This window comes from Protopterus annectens, chromosome 16.part0 (assembly GCF_019279795.1).
Source record: "Protopterus annectens isolate FY-2018-M chromosome 16.part0, PAN1.0, whole genome shotgun sequence".
NCBI classification, from domain to species: domain Eukaryota; kingdom Metazoa; phylum Chordata; order Ceratodontiformes; family Protopteridae; genus Protopterus; species Protopterus annectens.
In genome coordinates this window covers 554,075,404-554,103,173 of record NC_056750.1, presented here as the reverse complement: position 1 = coordinate 554,103,173, position 27,770 = coordinate 554,075,404, and the positions used below count along the sequence as shown (strand labels likewise).

Sequence of the window (27,770 nt, the reverse complement as noted above, 5' to 3'; positions counted from 1 at the left end):
CACGGACTCTCATGCCGCCAAGTGCAATGACAGGTGACCCCTGACTGCCTCCAGAGCAGAGCAGTCGTGCATCCCCCTCAGGGTTGCTGCGCGGGCCTGTCCGAGAACGGATATCAAGACCCAAAATTCCTCGGACCTCCTCTGCCTCTGGGCCAGTGTTTATCCTGTTCCACTCTGCCTCTAGGGAAAGAAGGACCCGGAGTGTCCCGGGAATACTGAGACTTGCGGAACATCTGTTTTTGCCCTCAATGATTCCGGGAAAAGGATCTTTGAGGGTTCAAGAGGCAGATTCACACGGCAGCCAGTGTCTTCCCTTTTTTCTCACTCTGGACCAAGGTGTCACGGACAGTCTTACCAAAGAGGGAAGAGCCGTCATATGGGGCATTCGCAAAAGACGCCTTGAAGGGTTCCATGAACTGACACAATCTGAGCCAGACGTTACGCCTCACTGACACGCCGGACCTAGCTGCCCAAGCCGCTCCTTTGGTCGAGTGAGAGGAGTTGCATAGATGTATTTGAAACTGTTGTCAAGGTAGCCATCCTCGTGGAGAAAGTAGCCCTGTCCTCCTGCGACATGGACTTTAGTGGAGACTCAGCCAGTTCCTTAACCAGGTCGCTCTGTAGTTGAATAACATGGGCCAGACAGTTCAGCTCCCTGACAGAAAAGGTCACTGACGCATAAACCTGCTTCCCTAGGTGATCCATCATCCTAGACTCGCAGTCAGGAGGATGGCCCGAGGAACTCTCCTGGGCTAGTTTCTTCTTGAGGTGGCTGCTACCATCATAGCATCTACAGGGGACTCTTTATACCAAGCCGGTCTGTCTGCAGGGGGGCTCAATATTTTGTCCAGGCGTTTAATGATTGGTTCCAACAGTGTCGGGTTCCTTCCAGGCCCGCAAGGTGACCAAGTCCACTAATGGATCTGCGGGAGGGGACACCCAGGAAGTAGACTGGCCCATGCCGAAAACCACCAGTAACACTGATTCTTCAGAGGAAGGTTTTGGGGCAGGTCAACCTCTCCGGTGGTGCAAGATTTCCATGATGTCTCTGAAGGAGACATCCTCAGGAGGTGATCTGGGGGAACCTTCCCAGTCATCCAAATCAGTGCCCTCAGTGAAGGACTCCGGGGAGCAGTCCAAGTGCCTCCTCTTGCACGTATGTATGCGAGGAGCCTCTCCGGTGGGGCTTTCCGGAGGGGGCTCACAAACTACTTGCTGATCCTTGAGGGAAACCGCCTGGGGCTCCTTGAGCATGGACTGTCCCTATGGTAAAATGACTGGCTTCACATATGAAGCAGATGGAGTCAGGGCGGAGTCCGGAGATATAGTCAGAGGCCTCGATCCATTGGAGAGAACCCTTTCCGCGATGTCGAATGCTGAAGGAGAGCGAGCTTCCCGGGACACCATTAAGGGAACCACTCTCCCCGGATCAGACGTGGTAATCGGAGCCGGACCAGAAGTAGACTGAGCTCCGCGAGGAGGTGGACATGACCCAACAAGGTCAGAGCCGAAGGAAAAAGCTCTATTCCCTCAGATCCGACAACCAGGCTCTGGCTCCAACAGCCACTCAGATCCAAACCAGTTGGATCAGACATGCTCCACACAGCTGCTGGTGTCGAGGAAACAGGTACTGTCGGCACTTACCCCCTGATCAGGGGTAACTCTCGGATCCATGTACTCCGAAACCAGGGGTCAGATCAGAGAAGGAGATATAATTGTAAAAAAGAGAAGCGAGCTCCCCCTCCAGAGGGAGAGGGGGTCGGCAAGACTCCCATCTGAATTTGTGTGTGAATAAATCTCCACATTATTTTATCCATGTCAACTTCGGAGAGACTGCGGGTGGACCGCGATGAAGCCACGGACTCCAACCTGGCGAATCGAAGAACCGAGGCTCTAAGAAGATGGCTTGGGTTCCTTCGGCTCCGGAGAAAATCTAGGAGATCAGAGCCAAGGGGAGTCAGGTCAGTGCCTAGAGTGAAATTTGGCTGAAGGTCCAGTCAGAGTTGAAAGGTCCGGAGACCTCTTTCTTTTCTCACTCCTGTGCTCTCCCTCCTTCTCTCTGCCCTTTCTAAGCTCCCCTTCCACAGGCTTAGAGGCAGGAGGTTGAGTCTCAGCCTGCGGGGTGGAGAAGCAAGGATGATAGTAGAAGGAGAGGCGGACACAGAAACAGAAGTGGAGGCAGCCGCCTCTGTAGAAGGGAGCAGGCCCTTCATAACTAGTTTAGCCCTATGATCTTTAAGTGCTTGAGGGTTGAAACCCGCGGAAATATTGCAGTCCGTAGACAGACTGGCAGCACTCAAACAAAGAACACAAAGAGTGTGGTTGTCAGCAGGTGACAGTTTATGACCACACTCAGTGCATCTTATGAAAACTTGCTTAGGGAGAGCAGCCATGACTAGTCCCACAAACAAGAAAATATTCTGAAAAAAAACGCACTCCTCTCGCCACACACTCAGAACTACAAGCACACAGAAGGCTGGGGGGGGGGGAGTCTAACTACTACAAACTACCTAAAAACTAAGGAAAGGAATCTACACTCGATGTACCAGCGAGAGAGAGGAAGGGAGGAAACCTATGCTACCAGCACACACACTAAACATTAATAAACAGGGGGAAAACACTTAAAAAAACCTACTCACAACCTGTAGCTCAAGCATCACAATGCGTTGGAAGCCATGGCAAATGAGATCTGGGGGTTGGAAGGTAGTGGTGGTGTATTACGGGTAGGGGGAGGAGCTCAGAGCAGATGCTTGTGAAGTTGAGATGTGAGATTCCCCCTATTCTGCAGTACTTCAACCTTTGTCAGTCTCTCTAAATAATTCTTGTTACTTCTTAACCATATCTCTCTTTTACTTCCACCCTATTTTTAAACTCTAATTTTATCCCACTTCCTCTCCATATTTTCAGAAGAAATTTCTACCTTCTCTAATAATTCCTGAATAATTTCCAAAACCCATTTCTTAAATTCCTCTCTTTTCAACAGGTAGGTGAGAAAGGCCCAGTGTCTCATTTTTATTTCACTGTCCTGCATTTTTATTTTAGTTATTGGCACATGATCTGAAATAATTACTGCATCCATATCAAAACTTTCAATTAATTGCACAATTTCCTGCAAAATATATGTTCTGTCTAGTCTAGACCAGTTTTTGTATCTCAGGGAATAATATGTAAACTCACTCAGAACTCCTACTACTGAATTCACATCTTCCAAACCAAAACTTTTCATACATTTCTTCTAAAATCTACCCTCCTTTGTTATATTTTTCCTTCTGGGCTCTCCACTGCTGCAAATCAAATTCCAGTACACACCTATAAGTAATAATTCCTAGCTGAAAACTGATCATTTCTACCAGAATGTTCTTAGTTCCATTATAGCAGTTTTAGATGGAAAATAAATACATACCAGTGTAATCCTCCTCCTTTGCCAGTAGCCCCTTAGTACTATAAATCTACCACTATTATCATTTTTATCGTCTTCTATCACTATTGGAATTCCTCTTGCAGTTAATACAAGTACTCCGCTTTTCCTTTGTCGCAGGTATTCTGTTGAATAACCATCCTGTAAACCTTTATCAAATTCACACGTTCAGTTCTTTCCTTATGTGTTTCCTGTAGCATAGGTATTTGCACTCTCCATTTTTTAATATAGCTCACTTCTCTTTTTCTGTATATATCTGTGCGACCATTTACATTTGAAGATAATCTAGAAAGCATCATTATATCAAAAAGTAATTATTCCCACCTTTTATGTGCAACAGATTTAGCTTTTGTGTTACATGCATACATTAATGTTTAGAATGTTGATCTTTTACACATTTGTTTCCTGTTATTATCCATTTGAGCCTATGTCACATTTTACAAACCTTTCTGTTTTATTGAAAGCCCTCAAAAAATACTTCCAGTACACCCTATTAATTTAATACTAACACACAAAACTCTGTACATCTTCAAATATTGAAGTTTTACCCTCCTAATAGGAACAACTGTCCCAGTCTGACAGCCACACTCATAAACCTGGGTTACCCATGCTAAGACACATGGTACTGCCTGTGCTTCTACTAAGTGCTGTTTAGGTTTGTCTTATCTTTATTACTCTCCCATATTTGGAAAACACTTGCATGCCTCCAGAAATCATGATCTCCTAGCCACTAAAAGAAATTAAGTATTTTGATTTTATTGCTCTTTATCAGTTTGTCTCCACAGAGACATAAGAACAAGATACAGAGTTGATTCTACAAGCACTTATTTGTTTGCTAGATTTTTTTTATTTATTTGCTTTCTCTTAAAACTTGTTACTTAATCAAGCCAAGGGCCTTAATCCAGTAATTTTCCCTATGTGAGAGGGGGAAAAAAGCACAACGATTTTTCTTGTGTCCTGCTTTGTTGACCAGACTTTTTTTTACACTGCAGTGCTTACATTTCTTAAAACTGAACAAGGATAAAGAAAGAAGGAAAAAAAAACAGGTGCACCTGTTTACTTTATATCCCCACTACACTCGAAAGTAAATGGGAAAACGTTACTTTATAGCATGCAGACAATAGTAGTGTCTTTATAATGCATGATATAAAGAACAAAATGTTGTTACTTACACTTAAGTCCTTCCTTCCTCTTCCCACCTCTTATATGTTCTTCCACACATTAATGGCATGAAGCATAGCATATACTTTATAGAGTCCTGTACAAGTTTAACAACATCAAAAAAGTCCATTGTTCTGTCATGTTTCACAAGTATAACTAATGCTCTATAATCTCACATTTATTTCTCAATTTCCAAATCACTAGTTTTATTCCTATTGATCTCCATCTCCTAAATCCAGTCTTTGCGTCATTTCCAACGTACTTCCAGTTATCCTACTCTTTTGCTTTTTTCCATCTCTGAAGCACTGTCCATTGAAACAGTGGAAATGTTTTCACTGGCACAGTCTCCCTCTGATCTTTATTACAGAAATGCAAGCAGAAAGTACAGTTGTGTACACTTACCCTAAATGTAGATGTTCGAGTATATTCACTGTTGCAATCATTACATTTGGGTAATCTGCTTGAAGGTTGCCCTCAGTCGGCCTGATTAACAAAGTCTTGGGTCCTGCGTCGGTTACTGTCCCTTCTTCCATGATGTCAGGTCATCAGGGGTATAAAACATGCAGCCGATACCATTACATCAGTTTTCTTGCCTCAGATGTCAGGTGCCCCTCTAATGGGGAACAATTAAACATAAAAGTATACCTCCAACAAAAAAGCAAATACACCAAAAAGGCTTTTAAGCATAGTAAAGGAAAGTAGAGGTATATCCAAAAGAAGTCAGGAGACAGGAGGGAGGGTAACCAGGACTGCAACAGTGAATACACTCGAACATCTAAATTTATGGCAAGTGTACACAACTGTACTATGTTCTTTGTGTTTTACTGTTGCAGTCATTGCATTTGGGTAGATTCCCAAAGCTAAGGTTGGGAGGAGGAATTTAGATAGCATTAGAACCAGCTAAATGGCCCTGCAAGACTCAGTGGCAAAGCCAGCTCTGGATTTAGAGAAAATTGGCAAATTACAATGTTTGGTGAAAGTATGTACAGAACTCCGGGTAGCACCTTCTAGGATGTCCCTGGTAGGGACACCTCTGAAAAAGGCTGTAGAGGTAGATGCAGCCCTGGTTGAGTGGGGTCTGAACCCTTTGAGATAGGTTTTCCATGGTTCTTATAGCAGAAATGAATGCAATGGCCTATCCATTTAGAAATGGTTTGCTTTGAAATAGCCTTCCCCTCTGTCCCTGCAGCAAATGCCACCAGCAGTTGTTCAGATTTCCTTTCTACAAATCCTGTTCTAGACATGGAAACAGAATCCTGTTAGTAGTGTTTTGTGAAGGTACGAACAGAGAACCAAGTAGCTGCCTCTAGGTTAGAGGCAGTGTCCAGTCCTTTAAAGAAGGCTCCAGAGGAGGCCACTGTTCTATTTGAATGGGCCTTAACAGAGGAAGAAAGAGTTTTCCCCCTAAGACAGACAACAAAAGGTAATGGCCTCTGAAATCCAAGATGAAATAGTCCGTTTAGAGACAGGTTACCCAGTGCCCTGGGGTGAAAGGAAACAAACAATTGCTCAGCCTTTCTAATGGGTTTGATCTTAGGCAGATAAAATCTAAGTTACCTGTGTACATCTAAAGTGTGCAGCACCCTCTCACTGGAGTTTTGAAGAGAAGGGAAAATGTGGGTAGATAAACAGATTGATGGAGGGGCAAGTCATTAACCACTTTAGGCATGAAGGAAATGTTAGTATGCAGGGACACCCTGTCCTTCTGGAAAATCAGAAAAGGTTGAGAAGCCATTAAAGCTTGGAGTTCTGAAACTCACCTAGCAGAAGTAATGGCGACTAGCAAAACAGTTTTCCAAATACAAAATTTTAGGGAAGAGGAAGCAACAGGCTCGAACGGAGTCTGGGTCAGTTTTTCCAAAACAAAATTTAGATCCCAGGGAGGAGAACATATTTCCTGGGAGGTCTTATGTGAAGGATGCCTTTTAAGAAGAGTTTGACCCCTAACTTAGAAGCCAAGGGGTGAGACAAGGGCTGACAAAGGGGCTTTAAATGAAGAATAAGCCAGTCCAGCCTTGAGCAGTTCACACAAGTAAGAAAGAACTACAGGAATATCCACTGAAAATGGATCTAGTCTATTACCAAGACAAAAGATGGAGTACCTGTTCTAGCTGGAAAAGTAGGATCTCTTTGTATTAGGTTTCCTGGCCTCCTGCAGGAGTAAAAGCACATCCTCAGGGGGAAAAAAAAAAGAATCAGAAGCCTACCACTCACAAGGTCAGGTTCAGTGTTGCCAAATGTGGGTGAATGAGAGATCCCCAGTCCTGTGCGAGTAGATCTACCCTGTGAGGTAACCTGTGATGATTGCCCTTGGCTAAGTGCAGAAGAGGAAGGAACCAATGCTGTCTTGGCCAAAAGGGGGCCACCAACAAGACTTTTGTTTTCTCCTTCTGTATTTTTCAGGAGGACTTTCTGAATTAGGGGGGAAGGGTGATGCGTAGAGAAACATCCCCCCTTCAGGAGAATGACAGGACATCCACCTTCCAAACCAGAGGATGTGGGACTCTGGCACAGAACTTTGGAAGTTGTTTGTTCAAAGGGTTGGCAAAGAGATCTACTTGAGGAGCACTCCATTAGTGGAGAATGTCCAGAAACACATACTTGTGGATCATCTATTTGTGGGCTTGTGTCACGGATCTGCTCGGTGTCTGCCTGAACTTTTAGAGCTGATGGGATGTAAACCGCAGATAAAGTTACCTTTGCTTGAAGGGCAAACTTCCAGGCTTGGATTGATAATCTGCAAAGTTTTACTTTAAGGACTTTGTTCCCCCCTGCTTGTTCACATACCAGAAAACCACAGTATTGTCTGTGAACAGCTTCAAAGGACTTGGAAGGAGGGATGACCTGAAGGCTTGAAGGGCCAGAATCAGAGTCCTCATCTCTTTGATGCTGATGTGGTGTTTCTTTATGGAGGGAGACCACAAGCCTTGGACTTTTATGTTTCCTAGGGTTGCCTCCCACCCCAGATCTGAAGCATCTGTGAACATTTCCTGAAATTGGGGTAGTGTCTGCAGAAGAAGTCCTGGGTTGCGAGAAATTTGGTGACTCCACCAATGCAATTCCTTCTTTAGGAAAGGCAGAAGTGGGAGGACAAATTCTAGAAGATGAGTGTGCTGGGACCTCAGCATCTTCAAGTCCCACTGTAATTTTCACATGTGGAGTCTGGCAAGGGGTAGCATTGGTATTACCAAACCCATGAAGCCTAGAATCTAAGGAATTCTCTGGTAGTCAGAGAAGGTAGAGGAAGCAATGAAGGGACAGGAAGGCCATCACGAGGTCTGTTCTTATCCTGCAACCCAGGAACACCTGGTCCTGAGAGGGAGACAGGGAAGACTTGCTGTAGTTGAGGGCGAAACCCAGAAGACTGAGGAGCAAAAAAATGATGGTTTGAAGGTTCTGTTGCAAGGTGACTGGATATTCTGCTTGAATGAGCAGGTCATCCAAGTAAGGGTAAATGAGAATTCCCTGGAACCTGCAAAAGGCAATGACAGGAGCCAAACATTTTGTGAATACCCTTGGTGCAATAGAAAGACCAAAAGACAAAGCAGAGAACTGAAAATGAGAGGAAGAAACAGAAAAAACATAAGAATTTCCTGACAACAGGGTGGATGGGAATGTGAAGGTATGCATCCTTTATGGTCAAGGAAACCAGGTAAGCCTGGGGTAATGAGAGAGGAAACAGAGTTTGTAGGGTAAGCATTCTGAAGGAGGGTACTTGAAGGAATAAACGGAGTTGGAACAAATCTAAAATTGGTCTCCAAGCGCCATCTTTCCTGGGAACTAAGAACATTCTGTAATAAAACGTTTTCCTCTTTCCAAAGCAGGAACCTCCTGTACTGGTTTCTAGTGCCTGGAAGTCTTGAATGACTAGAAGGAAAAGGTGGATCTGGTTCTTTGGAGGTTGTGGAATCCCTGTGAAGGGAGGACTGGATTTCCAAGTCATGTAATAACCTCTTAGAACAATGGACAGGACCAATTTTTCTGTGGTAATGCTTGTCCAAACTGAGAAGGAAGTTTGAAAGGCGCTGGGAAAGGGGGATTTCTGAGGAGGTTTCCAGGTAGTCACAGACTACCTGGCTTATCTGGAAAATGGGCCTTTTGGGCCGATGATGTCTGAGACCTAGGAGGTGTCTGGTTACGTGTGGTCTTCTTGTGTTGTTGGGAAGGATTTTGGGTCGTCTTCTTGACAAAATTAGTTCTTGGAAGGGTAGTTCCTATGAAATTTAGGAATTAGGGAGACAAAAATATGCTTAAGCTCCTGAAGTTCTTTTCCCTTCTCTTGAAGGGATTTGAAGAGAGCTGCAGCATTTGAAGCAGAAAGAGCAGTGTTGCCCAGAGGTGCATCCATAACCTTTTGCCTTGAAATCCTCAGGCAAAGGCTGGAACCTCAGATAGAAATATCTCCTGAGGACTGAACCAGATGCTGCTGATCTAGCAGACACATCTGCTGCATTAACTGCACTTAACGCACTGTGTGTTAACCTGGGAAGATAATCCCAAGAGACAGGAAAGCTGATTTTTGCTGCAGAGTCTGGGAAGTCATTCAGTAATTTGGAGGCTTGTGAAAGAACAGCCAGAACATATATGGACATAGGTGTCCGATAATTAATGGCCCTGAAGGCCAGAATGGAAGAGATGTAGACCTTTTTTCCAGTTCTTTCCACCAGATTACTCTCCTTATCTGAGGGGAGGAGATTTGTACAGGGCAGTAATTTGGCAGTTTTGTCAGCAGACAAGAGAGATCACAGCTGGGTCTGCAATAGGACATTTATATAAGTAACTACTGTCCTCAGGCACATTATAAAACCTGTCTGGCCTTTTAGAAGCAGGAGGTTGAGAATCAGGACTTTTAGAAGCTGCCAGAAAGGCATCTTGAAAGGCTGGCAAGACAGGAGGGATAGCTGAAGGAGAAAGTGTGTTGATTTGTATCAGGTCACAATACCTCTTTTATACCTCTGAGACCTGTGAGCTTTCCCACTTGTAGTAGCCCCTCATTTTGGAGATAGTTTCTCCAAAGGAAACATCTTCTGCAGGAGAAACCCTGCCGCTGGAATCCATTTCAGGTGAGGCATACTCCAGAGGAGAATCAGTTTGAGTGGAGTAACCCAGGGACTCATCAGAGGATGAATCATCTTCCTCAGAAGCCTCAAGTTCAGCAGATGGAGGAGAGGAAACTGGAGATGCTGGTGTAGGATGATGCAAGGTAGTAGCCCTAAGTGCCATGAAAGCCTTTAAAATCCCTTGGGAAAAGGCTTGCCAGTCTGGGGAAGACTCTAGACTGGGAGACACATGTTTTCTTTTCTCCTGAAAGAAAGGCCTACCCTGGGCTGGGAAGGAAGAGCGGCTATAGGCCTAGGCTCCAGATCAGACGTCAGCACACCCTCAATGGAAGGACCAGGAGAGGTACTGCGAGGAATGTTAGAAAGAGGAAGCTGTGGTTCCCCCTTACCATCCATAACAGAAGTCTGCAAAACCTCTGTGGATGTACTGCAAGATCCCTTCCCAGCGGCTTCTGTATCTGCACCGCTGAAGGAGGAGGACCTGACACCATACATACCTCTGAGCCTTCACTGGCCTCGAGAGGGACGTCTGAGATCAGAGGTGCAGCCAAAGATTCAGGCCTTAACTTTTTCATCTTCTTCGGGGGCTCACCTGACAGACCAGCAGAACCTTCCATACAGAGCCCTAGTCACTTCAGTCTCTGATTCTCAAGGTATAAATTAAAGATGTTTAGACAACTGCAAGGGTTTTAGGGATGAACCTTGACAAATGGCACACGCCTTATAATCTTGATCAGAGACAAAAAGAAACAAAAAACACCGGCTGTGGTTGTCTTTGTGTGGAATCTGTCTTCCACAGTGGCACTTGCCCTTCATGGATGGCATTAACCTCTAACAAGCATGCAGTAGCAAAAGCATAAAAGAGATTCCCCAATGGGGCACTTATCTGAAAGAAGAAAAACTTTTGGCCGTTACATGGACGGCTGGAAGATGTCATCTGGACTGGCAGCAGAGAAGTTCTGAGGATGGTATGTGCAGATGTTCATAGGTAGTTACTAGGCTATTAGCTCAAGGGCCTACGTAAGCCTAGCCAACAAGGTTCCCTGGCTTACGCCACCCAAGAAAGTTATTTCCCTGTGCCACTGTCGAGCAGAGACACAGAAGTGATCCCCGGGGTGTATTTCCTATTTCCCATCCACTCATCAAGATTTTTCTTGAAGGGTGCTAATGAAGAACTTTGCTTGACATAGATGGGTAGCCTGTTCTAGAGTATGGGAAGTCTCTGGGACAGGAATCTATCCCTCCAGCATGTCCTGTTTATTGTGGTGACAAGGTTTAGGTCCCTAGTGTGTGTAGCTCGGAGGGATTGGGATTTCTTCAGGTGTAGCATGTTCAACAGCTCTGGGTTTGACATAGTTTTATATGTTAGGCAGAGATCACCTCGGAGTAGGCGATATGCTACGGAGTAAAGCTGGAGTTTTATGAGACGGTCAGTGTAGGGCATTTGTTTTAGGCCAGTAATCCTCTTTGTGAGGTACTTTTGTGGCCTTTCCAGCTGCTGCAGATGTCTTGTGAGGTACATTCCAAAAGGGGCATTGTACTCTATAATGGGTCTAATGAGTGTTGAGTAGAGAGGAACAATGATCTCTTTTTTCCTAGATGAGAACCTTTTTAAGATGAGTTTTGCCACGTAGAAGGACTTCCTGACTACTGTGGCAATGTGACTATCAAAGGAGAGACTACTGTCCACCTAGGTCCCAAGGTCTCTTATCACACATTCAGTGTTAAATAGATTGCTGCCTATGTGGTAGTTCATGGGTACAGAGTTTTTACCAAAGGGGATGACACTGCACTTTTTGGCATTGCGCTTGAGGCCATGGCTCTGACACCAGGCATCTGTCTCAGTGAGGCCCTTCTGTAGGATGTCCACATAATTTGGGGACTTGACTATGGCTCCTAGTTTGCAGTCCTCTGTGAACTTTGTTAGCCATAGGCCTTCTGTGTTAGCCTGTACTTCAGAGAATTAGATACCAAACAGGAGAGGTCCCAGGACGGAACCCTGTGGTACTCCACTTGTCATGGCTTTGAGGTCAGATTTGGAGTCTGCAACTTTTACAGTGTGGGTTCTGTCAGTGAGCCAGTTGGCAACACATCTTGTGATGTAGGGATTTATACCTAGTTTAGTGAGTTTAGTTATAATTCCAGAATGGGGGATGATGTCAAAAGCCTTGACAAGGTCAAGATAGGCTGTGTGAACCACCTTACCCTCATCTATGGCTTTGGTGACTGCCTCAAAGAAGTCTATCAGGTTCAGAAGGCATGATCTGCCTTTCACAAACCCGAACTGGGTAGGATCCAGAGTTTGGAGGTTACCAATGTCTTTGTTTATGAGTTCCATGATGATACGTACCATGGCCTTGCAGACCAGGCTCGTCAGGCTCAAAGGTCGATAGTTCCTGGGATCAGTGGTGGCTCCCCCTTTGTGGAGTGGGATAACTGTTTTCTGTGCGCCATTCAGTGGGCACAAAGCCTGATGCGAGGCTATTATTGAACATGGTGCTTAAGTGGGGAGCCAGTTCGTTCTGAAGTTCGTGTAAAACGCAGCTTGTGATATTGTCCGGTCCCATGGATGCTGTGTTTTTGGCTTTAGAGTGTGCAGCTTTTACCTGCGTAGTTGTGATTACAGAACTCTGCATTCTTCCTGTACAGATATGGGCCCTTTTGGGGGGGGGGGGGTAAAGTTAGCACTGAACCTATCTGCCATGATGTTGGCAATATCAGTTGGTTCTGTAATTTTTGTTTTGTTGTGCTGTAACTCAGAGCAGATCTGGGTGTTGCCATCGAGATTCTTGACATAGCTATAGAATGCTTTGTGGTTGTCCTTAGAATTGGTGGCAATTTTGTTTTCACAGCTAGCTTTGGAGGATCTTATAAGGGATCTCAGCTTCTTACTGAGGCTGACCAGGGAGCTCCTCCACTCATGGGATTTTACTCTCTTTTGCAACAGTTTCTTCCTTCTGTTGTACAGGCTGTTTATGGCAGGGAGCCACCACATTGGCTTCCTTTTTTTGGAGGATAGCATCTTGGTTCTGTTTGGGATAGCACGATCCATGCACTCGTGTAAGAGTGCATTTGTGTAAGACTCAGCAGTCATAACTGTATTGTCCATCTGCATAGGTGTCACGAAGTTCACCACTTCTGTCTTAAGAAGCATGAAGTTGGCTTTGGAGACATTTTTTCCCGTGGTTTCCTTAATGGGGGGGGGGGGGGTGAGGGTGGGATGTGGATATCAAGGGTGATTAGCTTACGGCCGCTTCGGACCAACGAGGAGTTGACTTCAGGTGTGGAACACCCGTCACTCATGTTGGTAATGACTAGGTCTAGGATATTGTTGCCCCTGGTGGGGTTATGGATAAGTTGATCCAAGGCATTGGAGTTTATTAATTCCAGAAAGCGTTTAGCTAAGGAGTTGGTACATGAGTAATTTTCCCAGTTAATGGTGGGGTAGTTGAAGTCACCCATTATTAGGGTGTTTGGTTGAACCCTAATATTTTCCAGTACATCAAGAAAAGAGGAGTGGAAATCCTGGGGCATGGTGGGGGATCTGTAGCAAACTACAATTTGGACTGCAGTTTTGCCCAGAGATAGTTGCACTTGGATAACCTCGGAAGCATTATGCTGAGCAACTAGCCTGAAGGTGTGGATATCTTTAATGAATATGGACACACCTTCGCCTTTGGTGTTTTGGTCCAGGTTACATGGCCGAAAAGTGTGGTATGGGTTATAGCCTGGTAGTGCAGGGGTGCTTTCTGGAGCCTTGAACCAGGTCTCAGTCACTGCACAGATATAAATGTTCTACATTTTAAGGAGTGCCTTGAGTGAGTGCATTTTAAGATTTAGACTTCTAGCATTGAGTAGCATTACCCCCAGTTTTTGCTAGCCTGTTCCTGCTATGGTGGTGAATTTGTCATTTGAACCTTACCTAAAAAAGGCACTATAGGGGCAGCAAGAGCCTAAGCCAGTATTCGGAATCCCAGGGCCGACAAGTGCAGGCCATCTGTGGCAAAGCATCATAACATGACATCCAAGCAGACAGATACTGGATCCCCTTAGAATGACACCAGAAGCTTAGCCAATTGTTGAAGTAATTGTGTCTTTGTACTGCAATATCACTCTGGGCAATGGCAGAATGCTACTTAGGGCTAGGGTCATACCTACCTGGGCTACAAGATTGGAGAGCTCTTCCATGTTCTCTTTTCTTGTAGTCCAGGAAGGTACGTCTCAGGTCATTCACACCAACATGGACAATGACAGAGTCATAGTTGTACTTGTTGTGGAGTGACCTGAATGCGTGGGTTATGTGGCGGATCCTGGCACCCAACAGGCAGCTGACAGTAACCTTTTCCTTGTTTAGCTTGGTGAGTGGGACATCAACGTGCCTGACTATAGAGTCACCTATGACTAGTGTGTTGGGTACGTTGTTTTGCCTTATTGGGTGTGTCACTTTTTAGAAAAATATGTATTAGTAATATGCTTAGTGCATTCGAGGTTTAAAAAGGGTTAACACATTTATTCTATTTCACACTGCATAAATCTGCACGAGATGCAGAAGCATTCCAATCCTGTTATGTCATAAAATATGCGCAGCTATGATCTCTGCTTATGCTTTGAAAATTTACAGGGAAGCATTCAATTTCTGCTAATGTCAGGGAAATAATAATAGATGTTTCACTTCTACTAATGTCATGAGATTTAAACAAAGAGTTATTGATTTTCTGCTTATGCTATGGGAAAATACACAGCTGCTGGAGCTATTGATAATGAAGACAAAGGCTGTTTGAAAATATGAACCGCAATCAGCATTTACTTGTACCTAAGCTAGAAAAGTACCTTGAAATGTAACGTGTATTAGAGCTGCACAATTGAAGAATAGAAAGCTTGTAGTAGGCTAAAAAAATCCAGCCCCCAAGGTCAGGTTGTTTTTCTCAAATGTTGTTCATAAATCCAAGTAACATTTTCTATGTAACACATAGTGAGTTTTAAATCTGAACATGTCAGCAGGAAATCTGACTAACATTTGCTGTAGAACAATACAGAAAGCTGTGTCTAACTACGTCAGCCATAGAAAGTAACATTTTATAGAACAGTATAAGAGAAGCATACTGCCTGCTAGTAATTAGGCAAAATCCTTTATTTGCATGTTTTTGTCTCCTTGCTGCAAGTAATAAAAGGTGCCATACCTGAACCTTACGTGAATTGGTCTTTGAAGGTTTTTCCTTTGACAGATTGGTCCTTCGGACCGGAACTCTCACTTTGCCTCGGATCAGACAGGCCGAGTGGTTGAAACCGTACGGGGAAGAAACCAAATTGGTTCTTCTTATTTGAAAAGCCCTCCAACTGAATTGTCGTGCAAAAGAGGCCAGCCAGTTTCTGATCTACGACTGAAGGACGGGTCTCCACGAACCAGGTGATCAATCATGAAGGCTCAGGTAAGGTGAATCTACTTTTTTCTGTTTTAGATCAGGGACTAGATTTGTATTGTTTTTGTCAAGACTGTATTTTACAGGTCAGGGACAGAAAAGATTACTGTCTTGTCATAGATCAGGAGAAACAGAATAGGTAGGTAGTCATTCTGAAGAGACTATAACAAATTCTGTGGTACCACATTAAAAATAAGAGAAGTTACGTAACGATCAAAAGGGTAGAACAAAATGGGTAATAATTGCACAAAAAGACCCCAAAATCCGCCGTTAACCGAAGACGCAAAATACATGCAGTCGCAGTGCGCCGACAATATTAAATACTATTCAAAATGGGTTAATAAGTATGAATTTGACGGTAAATTAGAAAAATCCTCGCTTATCAAACTTGTCAAACAGCTCAAAACCGATTCCAAAGGTCAGGTTAAATGGCAACGCCAATTAGGAATTCCTCAGGCACACAGGTGGATTGAGGAAGTAAACCATAGGGAACAAAAGAAAAACAATTCAAAAACAATGTTTTTAGATAAGGAGGACAATAACTTAGTAATAGCGTCGGCCCCTCCGCCTCCATTACCAGAATATGAAGCAGGTGAACAGGTTAGTCCACCCCCACGATATCCTGTTGTCACTGAAAATAGAGACATTACAAAAGCGAAACCATTTATTAGAGATCCCATCTGGACCAGGTCTCGAACACGGGCAGGTAACTCAAATGAAGGCATTGAGTTATATCAAATGGTTAAGAGTTCACAATCTATGAGTGAAGAAGAAATATGCCCACTCATAGAAGTACCTAATCCTCAGGCAGGACAAGATGGTCAGGACCCAACTATTTTAGTGTATAGATCCTGGACTCCGGAAGATATCCGGAAAGCCACGGAGGGAATTCCCCATCTAAAAGTTAATTTTAGAAAGTTCTCAGAAGATTTACAAGGAATGAGGCTAAGTTATCATTTAAACGGAGAAGAGGTAGAAAAAGTAGTTAGACAAATTGTGGGGCCAGATTGGCACATGATTAGTGGCAACTGGAATCCCCGTGACGCTGCACACAGACCCCTCCCACATAGCAGCGCAGAACTAGACAACAGAGTAAAAGGTCTTACAGACCGCATCTCTGAGAAATGGAAGCCTAGGGCAGACTGGACTTGCATTAATCAATGCATCCAACAAGAAGGTGAAACTGTTGACCGATATTATGCCAGATTATTAGAATGTTCTAATAATCACTGTGGAATGCAGGTTCCTGAAGATTAGAGACAAGATTCCCCATATGAACAGCAGTTAAAGAATGCATTTTTAAAGGGCAGTATTGCACCCATAAGCAGTTTTATTACAAAACACATGGTAGATCATCGTACAAGCAGGTTACAGTCATTACTTGAATATGCTAGGCATTTTAATAGCAAAAAGAAAAAGAAAGCTCAAGTATTTTCTGTAGAAAATGGAGCAGAAGTTTATGTAGTACAGTCCGGGAAAAAGGGCAAGAAAAATGCACAGGGAAACAAACAATCTGATCAGTGATCAGAGGACTTTGAAGGGCGAAAGAAAAGGGGAGAATGTTTTAAATGCGGTAAAAAGGGACACTTGGAAAGGGATTGCAAGAAAAAGAAGAAGGCAACCATGGAAGACAAGGAGGGTGAGGACTGACTATATGGTAGTCAGGAATCACTAGAAGGGGATAGCGGAGAAAGGACAAATGAGAATGTGATAGAGGGAGTAGAGGATGTGACAGAAGAGATAGAGGAAGTGCAGGAAGTTACTGACAGTGAAGAAAATGAAATATTAGACCTAGCTTTATTGAGCTTGGGGCTCTATTTAGCGGACACAAAACCAGAAGTTACACTCTTGGTAGAAGGGAGGGAAGTCAAATTCTTGTGTGACTCAGGGGCATCACGAACCCTGATACATCCCTCCAAACTGCCAGAAAACTCAGAGTCACCTGATTACATACTAGTAAAAGCAGCTAATGGACAGCTGTACCGGGAGCCTCTCTCCCATAACATTTCAATAACTGAATCCTGTTTCAGGATTGACTCAGAAAAGCAAAATTGTTGTTTCTGCAAAAAGCCCAGTAAACCTCTTGGGCAGAGACCTTATGCAGCTATTCGGTATAGCAGTAGTCCCAACCATGCAGGGTATGGAAGCACAGCGACAAATTGATACCTTTGCAGTGCAATCGGAAGGTGAAATGTTTTATTGGTACAGCCAGGACTTGGTTACGAATGGTCCAGGGACTGTGACCGAAGAATTAATGAATGTAGCCATCAGCAAGTTCCCCTCCCTTGACATTGATGAGCAACACTTGTTGCACTGTACCCTGTATTATTGTAACACGCCAGGACCTGATAAGGAATATGAGCAAGAATTGTTTAAAAATCGTGCATATTGATATTACGTAATCTGTACTGGGACACAGAAGGGAAAAGTGTAGCCAGCTGTTCATTGCCCCAGGAGTTCTTTGCACTCTATAAATCTAATCGATTACCACATGTTAGCTAAACTAAGGACAAAAACATAGAATGGGCAGACCTAGGAGAAAAAGTCACGAGATGGGAAAAACAGACAGAATTAGAACTGTCAGAACAGGGAATACAAATACAGAAGCTGAATTGGATAACTCAGACACACCCAGCCATACACTTGCAGTCTAGCAAGGACAGCTGATTAGCACTCCTATTAAAGGAGAAAGGGAATGCCTTACAGAATATACCAGAAACTCTCTGGTCAACAGGAAAGTCAGATGCAGGACTTATTCGTACAGCGAAACTAGTTACTATCATGCCAAAGTCAGCATTTAGGCCACAGAAAAGACAGTATCCCTTAAGAAAAGATGCAGAGGCAGGAATCAAACCTATTATAGCAGCTTTACTTAAGGAAGGGGTGCTGGTGGAATCTCCCGATTCAGCATGTAACACACCCTTATTTCCTGTTAAGAAAGCAAATGGAGAATGGCGTATGGTCCAAGATTTACAAGCTGTAAATAACGCAGTAATACCAAGGGCACCTAGAGTGCCAGACCCACACACCCTGTTGAATGATTTAATACCTCAACAGAAATATTTTTCTGTGGTAGATATCAGCAATGCGTTCTTTTCGATACCGATACACCCTGACAGCCAGTATTGGTTTGCATTCACATTTCAGGGGAAAAGGTATACATATACGCAACTACCACAGGGATATTGTGAAAGTCCAATAATATTCTCACAAGAAATAGCAAGCAACTTGGCAGGATTTACCCCACCAAGAGGCAGTCAGATTTTACTTTATGTTGATGACATCCTGCTGGCGGCCCCCACCCAGCAAGATTGCAAAGAAGATACCATAGCGCTATTACGATTTTTAGCCGCTGAAGGACATAAGGTAAACAAAAATAAACTGCAGCTTTGGAAAAAACAAGTCAAATACCTAGGATATGTAATATCCAAAGAGGGTAGAACATTAGACGAGGACAGAAAAATAGCAATTTTGCAAGCATCAAAACCCACTACCAAGAAGGAAATGATGTCCTTCCTGGGTACAACTAATTTTTGCCGGAGCTGGATTCCAAACTATGCCTCGGAATCTGCAGCTCTGAATGACCTGAGATATAAAAAGCCTATGGCAGCACAGGATTCGTTACAATGGACACCAGAGGCAAAATCTGCTTTCTGCAAACTGAAACAGTTAATAGCGTCCTCATTAGTTCTGGGATTACCAAACTACCATAAACGTTTTTTCCAAACTGTAGATTGTAAGCAAGGTTATATGACATCAGTGTTAACACAACAGCAAGGGGACAAGCAATGCCCCATTGCTTATTATTCATCACAACTGGACCCAGTGGCACGGTATTTACCTCACTGTGTACAAGCAGTGGTTGCAGCTGCAATGGCAGTACAGGCTTCGGCCTCAGTAGTTTTATTCCACCCTCTCACTTTGAGAGTGCCTCATGCAGTCACGATTATTTTACTGCAAGAGAAGGTAGCATATCTTTCCCCTGCTAGGCATCTTTCCTCTATGACTATATTGTTGAGCCAACTTCACATGACAACTGAACGATGCACGACTTTGAACCCTTCTACCTTGCTCCAAACCCCTGCAGATGGCACACCACACCGCTGCCTGCAGGTGATTGAGCAAAAGACACGAACTAGAAAAGATCTCATGGATGTCCCCTTGGATGATGCCGAGGTGACATACTACGTGGATGGTTCGTGCAAAAGGGGTCTGGCAGGACAGAACCTAGTAGGATATGCAGTAGTTTCTGATACTGAGATTGTAGAAGCAAAACCTTTACCACACAATTTATCTGCATAGGCAGCAGAATTGATTGCCTTGACACGGGCATGTACCTTAGCAAAGGGTAAATGTGTAAACATTTTTACTGACAGCCAGTACGCTTTTTCTACTGTACATGTTTTTGCGCAACAGTGGAAAAAACGAGAAATGATAACATCTACTGGCAAACCCATCAATCATGCACAGTTTATTTTAGATCTTTTAGAATGTATTCAGTTACCTCAGAAAGTAGCCATTTGTAAATGCACAGCTCATACCAAGCAACAAGATAGGAATTCAAAAGGTAATGCGAGAGCGGATACAGCTGCAAAACAAGCAGCTTCAGAAGTATTTTTTTTAAATGAGGAACTACAACCCTCTGAGATTTTTAGACTTAGAAATGTTAAAGACAATGCAGACACTCACTACGCAAGCTGATAAACAAAGATGGGTAAAACGAGGAGCAATTCTCGAAAAGGGGCTGTACATCTCTAAAGAAGGGAAACCGATACTACCATCTAATTTGTTTAGATATGCAGCTTTGTTGAGCCATAGGTAATGCCATGTCTCAACAGGGGGGATGGTACAGCTGGTGAACCGAGTATTCACAACATATGGATTTACAAACTACTCTAAAAGATTTTGTTTGATGTGCCAAATTTGTAACAAACATGATGCACAAGGGGCGTTAAAGCCCAAGCAAGGAAGTTTCCCTACACCACCATATCCGTTTCATACTATCTGTATGGATTTCATAGAATTGAACAAATGTGAAAATAAGAAGTATTGTCTTGTCATTGTAGATATGTTTTCCAGATGGGTGGAAGCCTTTCCAACCAAAAATCTAGACGCAGCCTCAGTAGCGAAAGTCCTTGTCAAAGAAATCATCCCTAGATTCGGCATTCCGGAAAGGATCTACAGTGACAACAGTACACACTTTGTAAATAAAACTATACAACAGTTAAGTAAGCATTTTGGTATCTCTTTAAAAATACATTGTGCATACCATCCGCAATCTGCAGGGCTAGTTGAGAGGCATAATGGAATATTAAAGAATAAATTAAGAAAGTTAATAGCAGAAACAGAAAAGAATTGGGTGTACTGTCTGCCCCTGGCACTGTTGAGCATGAGAACTGTTCTGACTGCAAAAGGATTGACTCCTTTTGAAAAACTAATTGGAAGGGCTTATTATATACCCCAGTGGAAACCTCTCATGCCCGCAGACCAGGAACCTAACTATACACTAGCTGAATATATGAGAAATTTGTTGAATTCTAAACATCTGTTGCAGTCAAATTCTGTTTCAGATAAAGAACAAACCGAAACATTGGAAGTGGCAGTGATCTCTGGGGATTGGATCTGGGTGAAAACCATTAAAAAAAGAAATTGGACATCACCAAGGTGGGAAGGTCCATACCAGGTGCTTCTTTCGACACCCACTGCAGTCAAAATCGCAGAGCGAGCCTCGTGGATCCACCTAACGCACTGCAAACTAGTTAAGAACTTTGAACTGGACAAAAATCTTACCTCTCCATCGGGGCCCTCAGCACAAAGTCTGGCTACAAAGGGGGGTCAGATCAATAGGACTGATCCGTCTCAACCCCAGTGAAGAAACCATTGGCGCTGAAGGTCCTATTAGGGCAGAGAGTAAGATCACATGTCAAAAGCAAAAATGATAGAATATAGAAAAATCCCAATAAAACTACTTGGAGAAAAAAGGAATGTAAAACAACCATTTCCTCAGAAGTATTGCATAATCATCCTGTTAACTGTACTAGTGACAATAATCTTTTTGTTGTGGCCATTCCTTTTCCCAGCCACACAAACTTAACTGAATAAACGTGAAGAGTTGCACGTAGACTGGCACCCAAACTTCAACACTTACCAGGCAATCAAATATGTGTATGCTGAAAACTTCAATGTTTCGAATTGCTGGATTCGCACAGCTTTGCCAACAGCATACGGGGGGTTATTGTTAACTTCAGTCCCCCTAGGAGTCGACGAGACCTGGGAAAACTTGATTCATGATACATCAACTATTACATCACAAGATAAAATAGCATTGCACTTGTCTGTTCAACAAAAGGGAACTGTGTGTTTTTACAAAAATGATACAGTTCAGGTGGGTTGGAGCAATTGCAATGTGACTGTTCCTTATAGATGCTACACTAAAACTAATAACACAGGTTCTTATTGTAATACAAACTATGATTCATTTTTTGAATTGATGCACAAAACAATTGAGGAAGTAAAACATGATTCTGTTCTCTACAAACAACTGTCTATAATTGACAGAAAAATGTTTCACGCAGGACAAGTGTATATTCATAGTAAGGTTACTACTATAGTAGAAGACTGTTATTTTGTATGTGGTAGAAAAGCATACAAGTGGTTACCTGAGAATTGGTCCGGCAGTTGTTTTTTGGGCTACCTGGTTCCGGCCATACGACGCACAGCAGTTTTACCTCAAGGAAAATTTGAAATGTTCAAGAAACCAACAAGAAGCCTGTCAATCCAGTGGGGCAAATCGATGCGTGCTGGAAAAATCATCATGCTGTGGGTGATGGAGTGACACGCATGGACTTGAGTGATACTGTTATATCGTGGGCAGGCTATGGAGCAGTAAAATCGATCTGGGAGCTGAGAAAACTGTCTAAACTTCTCGAAATAATGAGCAATGCAACCTTTTCCGCTCTAGAATTGGTGACTGATGAACTGAATGCCATGAGAACTGTAGTGCTTCAAAACCGCATGGCTCTCGACTTCACCCTAGCGGCGAGAGGAGGTACTTGCGCTTTAATCCAGGAGGAGTGCTGTTCATATATTCCTGACCACATCCATTGACAGAATTTTTCCAGAGATTGTTTGGGGGGGTGGGGCAGTATCCTAATGAACATCCTGATTGCCATCTGTGTAGGAATGATCCTACTGGGGGTATGTGTTTGCTGCTGCATCTCCTGCATGAAAAGACTGATTAAAGACTTTATAGACATGTCAATTTCAGAAACTTTATATCAAGGTGCTGAATTTGAAGAACTGTTGAAAAATTGAAAATGCTTTCATAAGTTTAAACTGAATGACTCTCTTAACTGCAAATCCTGAGTAGGAAGAGGTTAGGGGAAGAAAAACTGTTTACGCTTATTTTGAAAGTAGAATAAAGTATTAAAAGGGGGGAAATGTTAGAAAAATATGTATTAGTAATATGCTTAGTGCATTCGAGGTTTAAAAAGGGTTAACACATTTATTCTATTTCACACTACATAAATCTGCATGAGCTGCAGAAGCATTCCAATCCTGTTATGTCATGAAATATGCGCAGCTATGACCTCTGCTTATGCTTTGGAAATTTACAGGGAAGCATTCAATTTCTGCTAATGTCAGGGAAATAATAATAGATGTTTCACATCTACTAATGTCATGAGATGTAAGCAAAGAGTTATTGATTTTCTGCTTATGCTATGGGAAAATACACAGCTGCTGGAGCTATTGATAATGAAGACAAAGGCTGTTTGAAAATATGAACCGCAATCAGCATTTCCTTGTACCTAAGCTAGAAAAGTACCTTGAAATGCAACATATGTATTAGAGCTGCACAACTGAAGAATAGAAAGCTTGTAGTGGGCTAAAAAAATACAGCCCCCAAGGTCAGGTTGTTTTTCTCAAATGTTTTTCATAAATCCAAGTAACATTTTCTATGTAACACATAGTGAGTTTTAAATCTGTACATGTCAGCAGGAAATATGAGTAACATTTGCTGTAGAACAATACAGAAAGCTGTGTCTTAACTACGTCAACCATAGAAAGTAACATTTTATAGAACAGTATAAGAGAAGCATACTGCCTGCTAGTAATTAGGCAAAATCCTGTATTTGCATGTTTTTGCCTCCTTGCTGCAAGTAATAAAAGGTGTCATACCTGAACCTTACGTGAATTGGTCTTTGAAGTTTTTTCCTTTGACATCACTTTTATGGCTGATGCTTGGCTGTCTTATGTGCAACTTCGCACGTACCTTGCAGTAGCTTAAATCTTTGGTAAACTGGACGGACGTTCAGATTGCCTAGACGGAATCTCCTTCACATTATGAATACTGTAACATGGGAAAAGAAGGACATATAGAGATGCATCTGTGTGCCTACAAGTTTTAGGCACCGATTGTGGGACTTTACCAAATGATGCAAGCTAGGAGACCCAACAATGAGCAGCCAAAAAAAAAAGGGAGACTGATGAGGTGAGTGTGGCCACTGACTCTTGCATACACACACACGGTAAGCAAGCTAAGGAGAAAATGCTACTATGAATGCTAAGACATGAGCTTTTTAAAAGAGCCACGGAAAATGGCAAGGAAGTACTTATCTTCTACCCAATGCTGAAGTCCCTTTTCAAAGACACAACACAAGAAATTAGACATGCAGCCAGTGGGCAAATGCCTAACAATTAAGTTATTCTGTGGGTCAAATGGCCAAGCAAATTTCTTACCCACAAGCTGGCTTTCCAATTTTGTCAATGCCATTATCAGGCAGTTACAAACACAAAACAAGAAGCACCTTTACAAGATGTGAATGCTACTGAATTCTGTTCTGCTATAGAAATCCAGATAAAACACTTACAGCGATTGTGTTGAACGTAGTTCACAGCAATGTTGGTTGGGACAAAGGATGTTCCACTGTCCTTTTTCTTATTCTGCTGTTCAGCTAAGAGTCTGGCCTTTGCTTCTTCTGTTGCAATTATATTTTTTATCTTTGCACTATTAAAAAGAAAGAGCAATGTCAATTAAACTAATACACATACATTAATAAAGCACTGCAGCAAGAAGGTGAATAATTTAACAATTAAATTATGTTTCCTCTATGTGCAAGATAACCTTGAAAAGCAAGTTATTATGAGTGAAGGTACCATAATGCTGCCAAATTACACCCCCATACAGACTACAGCACAATGCATACATTGTCACTTTTGATAAAACTCAACACAGATATGAATTAACTAATATTGACAGAAGGTGGAAATAAGAATTCCAGTCAAAAGTTTACAGCATCATATTAGGCAACCATTACAGTTGAGGATTAGTCAGTTACACTAGAGTTAAGTCACTATTCACCATAACAGAGATATTTAAGAAATGGCTCCTGCAGCAGGTTAATACACTTTAAGCCTGTACCACTTCAGCCATATTCTGGCAGTCAGTGTAAACTGAAACACTCCCCAGGACAAAGTCACTGCAGCATTTTTTTATTAATGCAGAATAAATTAGTGTGTTAAACAGCACAGGTGGAAGCATCTAAAAGACATAAGATGTAATGCAGTTGACACTATCTAGAAAGGTATGAGAGTCGACACCTTAAAATTCCATCTCGCCAAAAGAAAATTCATACACGAGGACCTTATCCAACTTGTAAGGTACAGTTAAAAGCATATGAGAAGTTTATGTTGCTGCTACTGTGAAAGTGTCAGTCAAAGAAACAATATGAAATAACAGATGTTGGATAAAGTAATGAATGTGCAACCACATCACCCAACAAAAAATAATGACATTTCTTGCGGAATAATGTTAGCTTACTACTAGCCAACCTGAAAGACACTGCTATGTAACCTTCTCATACCTCCCTTTCCTTGCAAAGGAAAAACAAATAATTATCAGGACCTTATGGTATGCTGACAAAGCACCACTTTGCAATGAGGGTGACACAGGGTTGCTCTCTTAACTGGGCAAAGTTAATGGAGGCTAAACATGTGAGGTGGGATTGAGCAGGTGAAAGCCAATTTTGTCCTTCAAAACAACTGCAGTGATGAAAAACCTTTTGTCACATAAATATCATCCTCAGGAGGCATGAGGCTAGGCCTTGGTGTCCACATAACGCAATCTGGGAAAAAAAAGTTTGATGCTTCAAACTGCAGCTCTAATACTGGGTTTACAAGCAAGCAGTTTCATCCTGGAGAGGTGCTACCTTTCAAGGGGTGATGTGGGATGCAACAGCCAGTCAATTAAATGGTCAGGGGTAGTTAGCTACACAAAGCTGTCAAAAGACTCTTTAAAAACAACTAAACAGAGTTGTGAATTACTGTGGAAAGCACAGACAAAACTACTACTATATAAATATAATTACAAATATACATATAATCCACTGCCAATCATTAACGGACCAGAGTTCCTCTTTGGCGACCCCTAACCAGGAAAAGCTGAAAGACTATATATATATATATTTATATATATATATATATATATATATATATATATATATATATATCTATACACACATATATATATATATATATACACACATATATATATATATATATATATATATACACATATATATATATATATATATATACACACACACACACACACACACACACACACACACACACACACACACACACACACACACACAGTCAGAAATTAAATAAATGACTGTTACAACCACAAGAAAAATGTCTTTCCAGCATAAAAATTGTCTCTTAGTGGCAGCAGGATGAAAGGGAGACTACCTTAGTTTGGCTAGAATAAAAGTGAGATCTCATGTGGTAATAACATATTGTTTAACAGTGATTTAAACAAATATTTTATGAATAAAATCTCAAATTAATGTATGATCACTATGGGTTTGCCCTCTACCACTGTCTGACCCATCTGAAATGGTGAAACATGGACTTTGCTGCAGAATATAGATGATTTAAATTAAACAAGTGTTTAATCAGCAAAGGCAGGATTCTGCAAGGACTCCTGATCTTACCTTTGACCCAGAAAAAGATGGACTGCTGTTCTGTGGTCAAATTTTAGTGAGGGGCTTCTTGTCTGCCTACAACACTTCTGCACTAGCAGAGTCTTTACAAATCCTACTTAGTGTAAGAGATCTAGGACCCATAAATACACAGGAAGACTATACAGATTGAGTACAAAATGTCACTCTGTTGCTGCACAGCAGTGTAACAGTAAAAGGGTGACGGGATTTTTACAGGACAAAGTGCATCAGAAAGAAACCCAAGAGTTAGGTTAGTAAGGAACATAACTGTAACACAATGTTCAACAATTTCTCACAGTAGAGCCTTAAATGGTTCTTTAACCACCCAAAGACAACGGTTTCAGAAGTCAGTTTCCTTAACAATCCTACCAATGTCACCCCACTGTGTCAAACTTGATGCCACCTCTAATTCTAAATCTTGCAGGCTCAAAATCTTTCCTTAACCTACTTCCGTCTCAGTTTTCTACATTTCTCAAGTACAAGATCCAAATAACCTAAACATTTAAAGTAATGTACACTCAACGATACGAAAGAATTCAGGGAACCATCAACAGGTAAGATGGATGGAAAGCTATAGCTCTACAAAACCCTGCTATATTTCTGAGAACACTAATTACAATCCTTGGAATGGTGAGACTGCAACAGTAACTTTAGGAATGCACAGTTTAGTCCAAGACTGTGTTACTCAGAGTGAACCTCCTACTCCACGGCACAGTAACCTTGGAGCTGTGGGAGACAGAAAGTACAGTTTTGTACCTACCATAAATGTAGATGTTCGAGTGTACACCCTGCTGCAGTCATCACACTTGGGTTATCCTGTCGTCAGGCAGTCCCGCAGTCGGCCGGAATTCCAAAGTCTTGGTCCAGCGTCGGTTGCTGTCGCTTCTTCCCTGACGTCAGTGCGCCAGGGGTATATATAATGCATCAGACGCCATTTTCTTCAGTTTTTCTTGCCCCAGATGTCAGGTGCCCCCAAAAAGGTGGTCAGTAATTAGTACCAAATTAAGTAATTTTTGCACAAACACAAAATCCCTCCAGCTATAAGCAAATACATCAGGAAGGTATTGTAGAGATTTAGCCAGTTAGATCAGAGGGGATGGAGGGAGGGTAACCTGGACTGCAGCAGGGTGTACACTCGAACATCTACATTTATGGTAGGTACAAAACTGTACTACGTTCATCACGTTACCCTGCTGCAGTCATCACACTTGGGTAGAATCCCAAAGCTAAGGATGGGTGGAGGAGATATAGAGGGTTAGAGGAGGCTAAAAGTCCCTGCAGAACTGCAGTGGCGAAGCCAGCTCTAGTCTTAGAGTGAAGTGGTAAGTGATAGTGTTTGGTAAAGGTTTGTACTGAACTCCAAGTTGTAACTTCCAAAATCTCCTTGGTTGGAACCCCCCTGAGGAAGGCTGTAGATGTAGCTGTTGCCCTGGTAGAGTGAGACCTAATGGTAGCAGGAACTGGTTTTCCATCATGGGTATAGCAAAAACGAATGCAGTGTCCTATCCATTTGAAAATGGTTTGTTTTGATATAGCCTTCCCTTGTGAAGCTGTAGCATAGGACACAAAGAACTGGTCAGATTTTCTGAAAACCTTAGTTTTATCCAAGTAGTAACGAAGTTGCCTGTGAATGTCCAAGGAATGCAGGAGTCTTTCTCCTTTGTTCTGTAGATTTGGGAAGAAGGTGGGTAAGTGGATGGTTTGA

At 42.5% G+C, this 27,770-nt stretch overlaps 1 protein-coding gene across 1 annotated transcript in view; it reads right to left on the bottom strand.

The window, feature by feature from the left end:
- CCHR16.PART0H9orf78 (chromosome chr16.part0 C9orf78 homolog) overlaps positions 1-27,770 on the bottom strand; it is an 849,816-nt gene that overhangs the window by 50,409 nt on the left and 771,637 nt on the right. Inside the window, exon 7 of the mRNA XM_044058434.1 lies at positions 23,930-24,066. Coding sequence (XP_043914369.1) covers positions 23,930-24,066 — 137 coding nt within the window. The remainder of the gene's footprint in view (positions 1-23,929; positions 24,067-27,770) is intronic.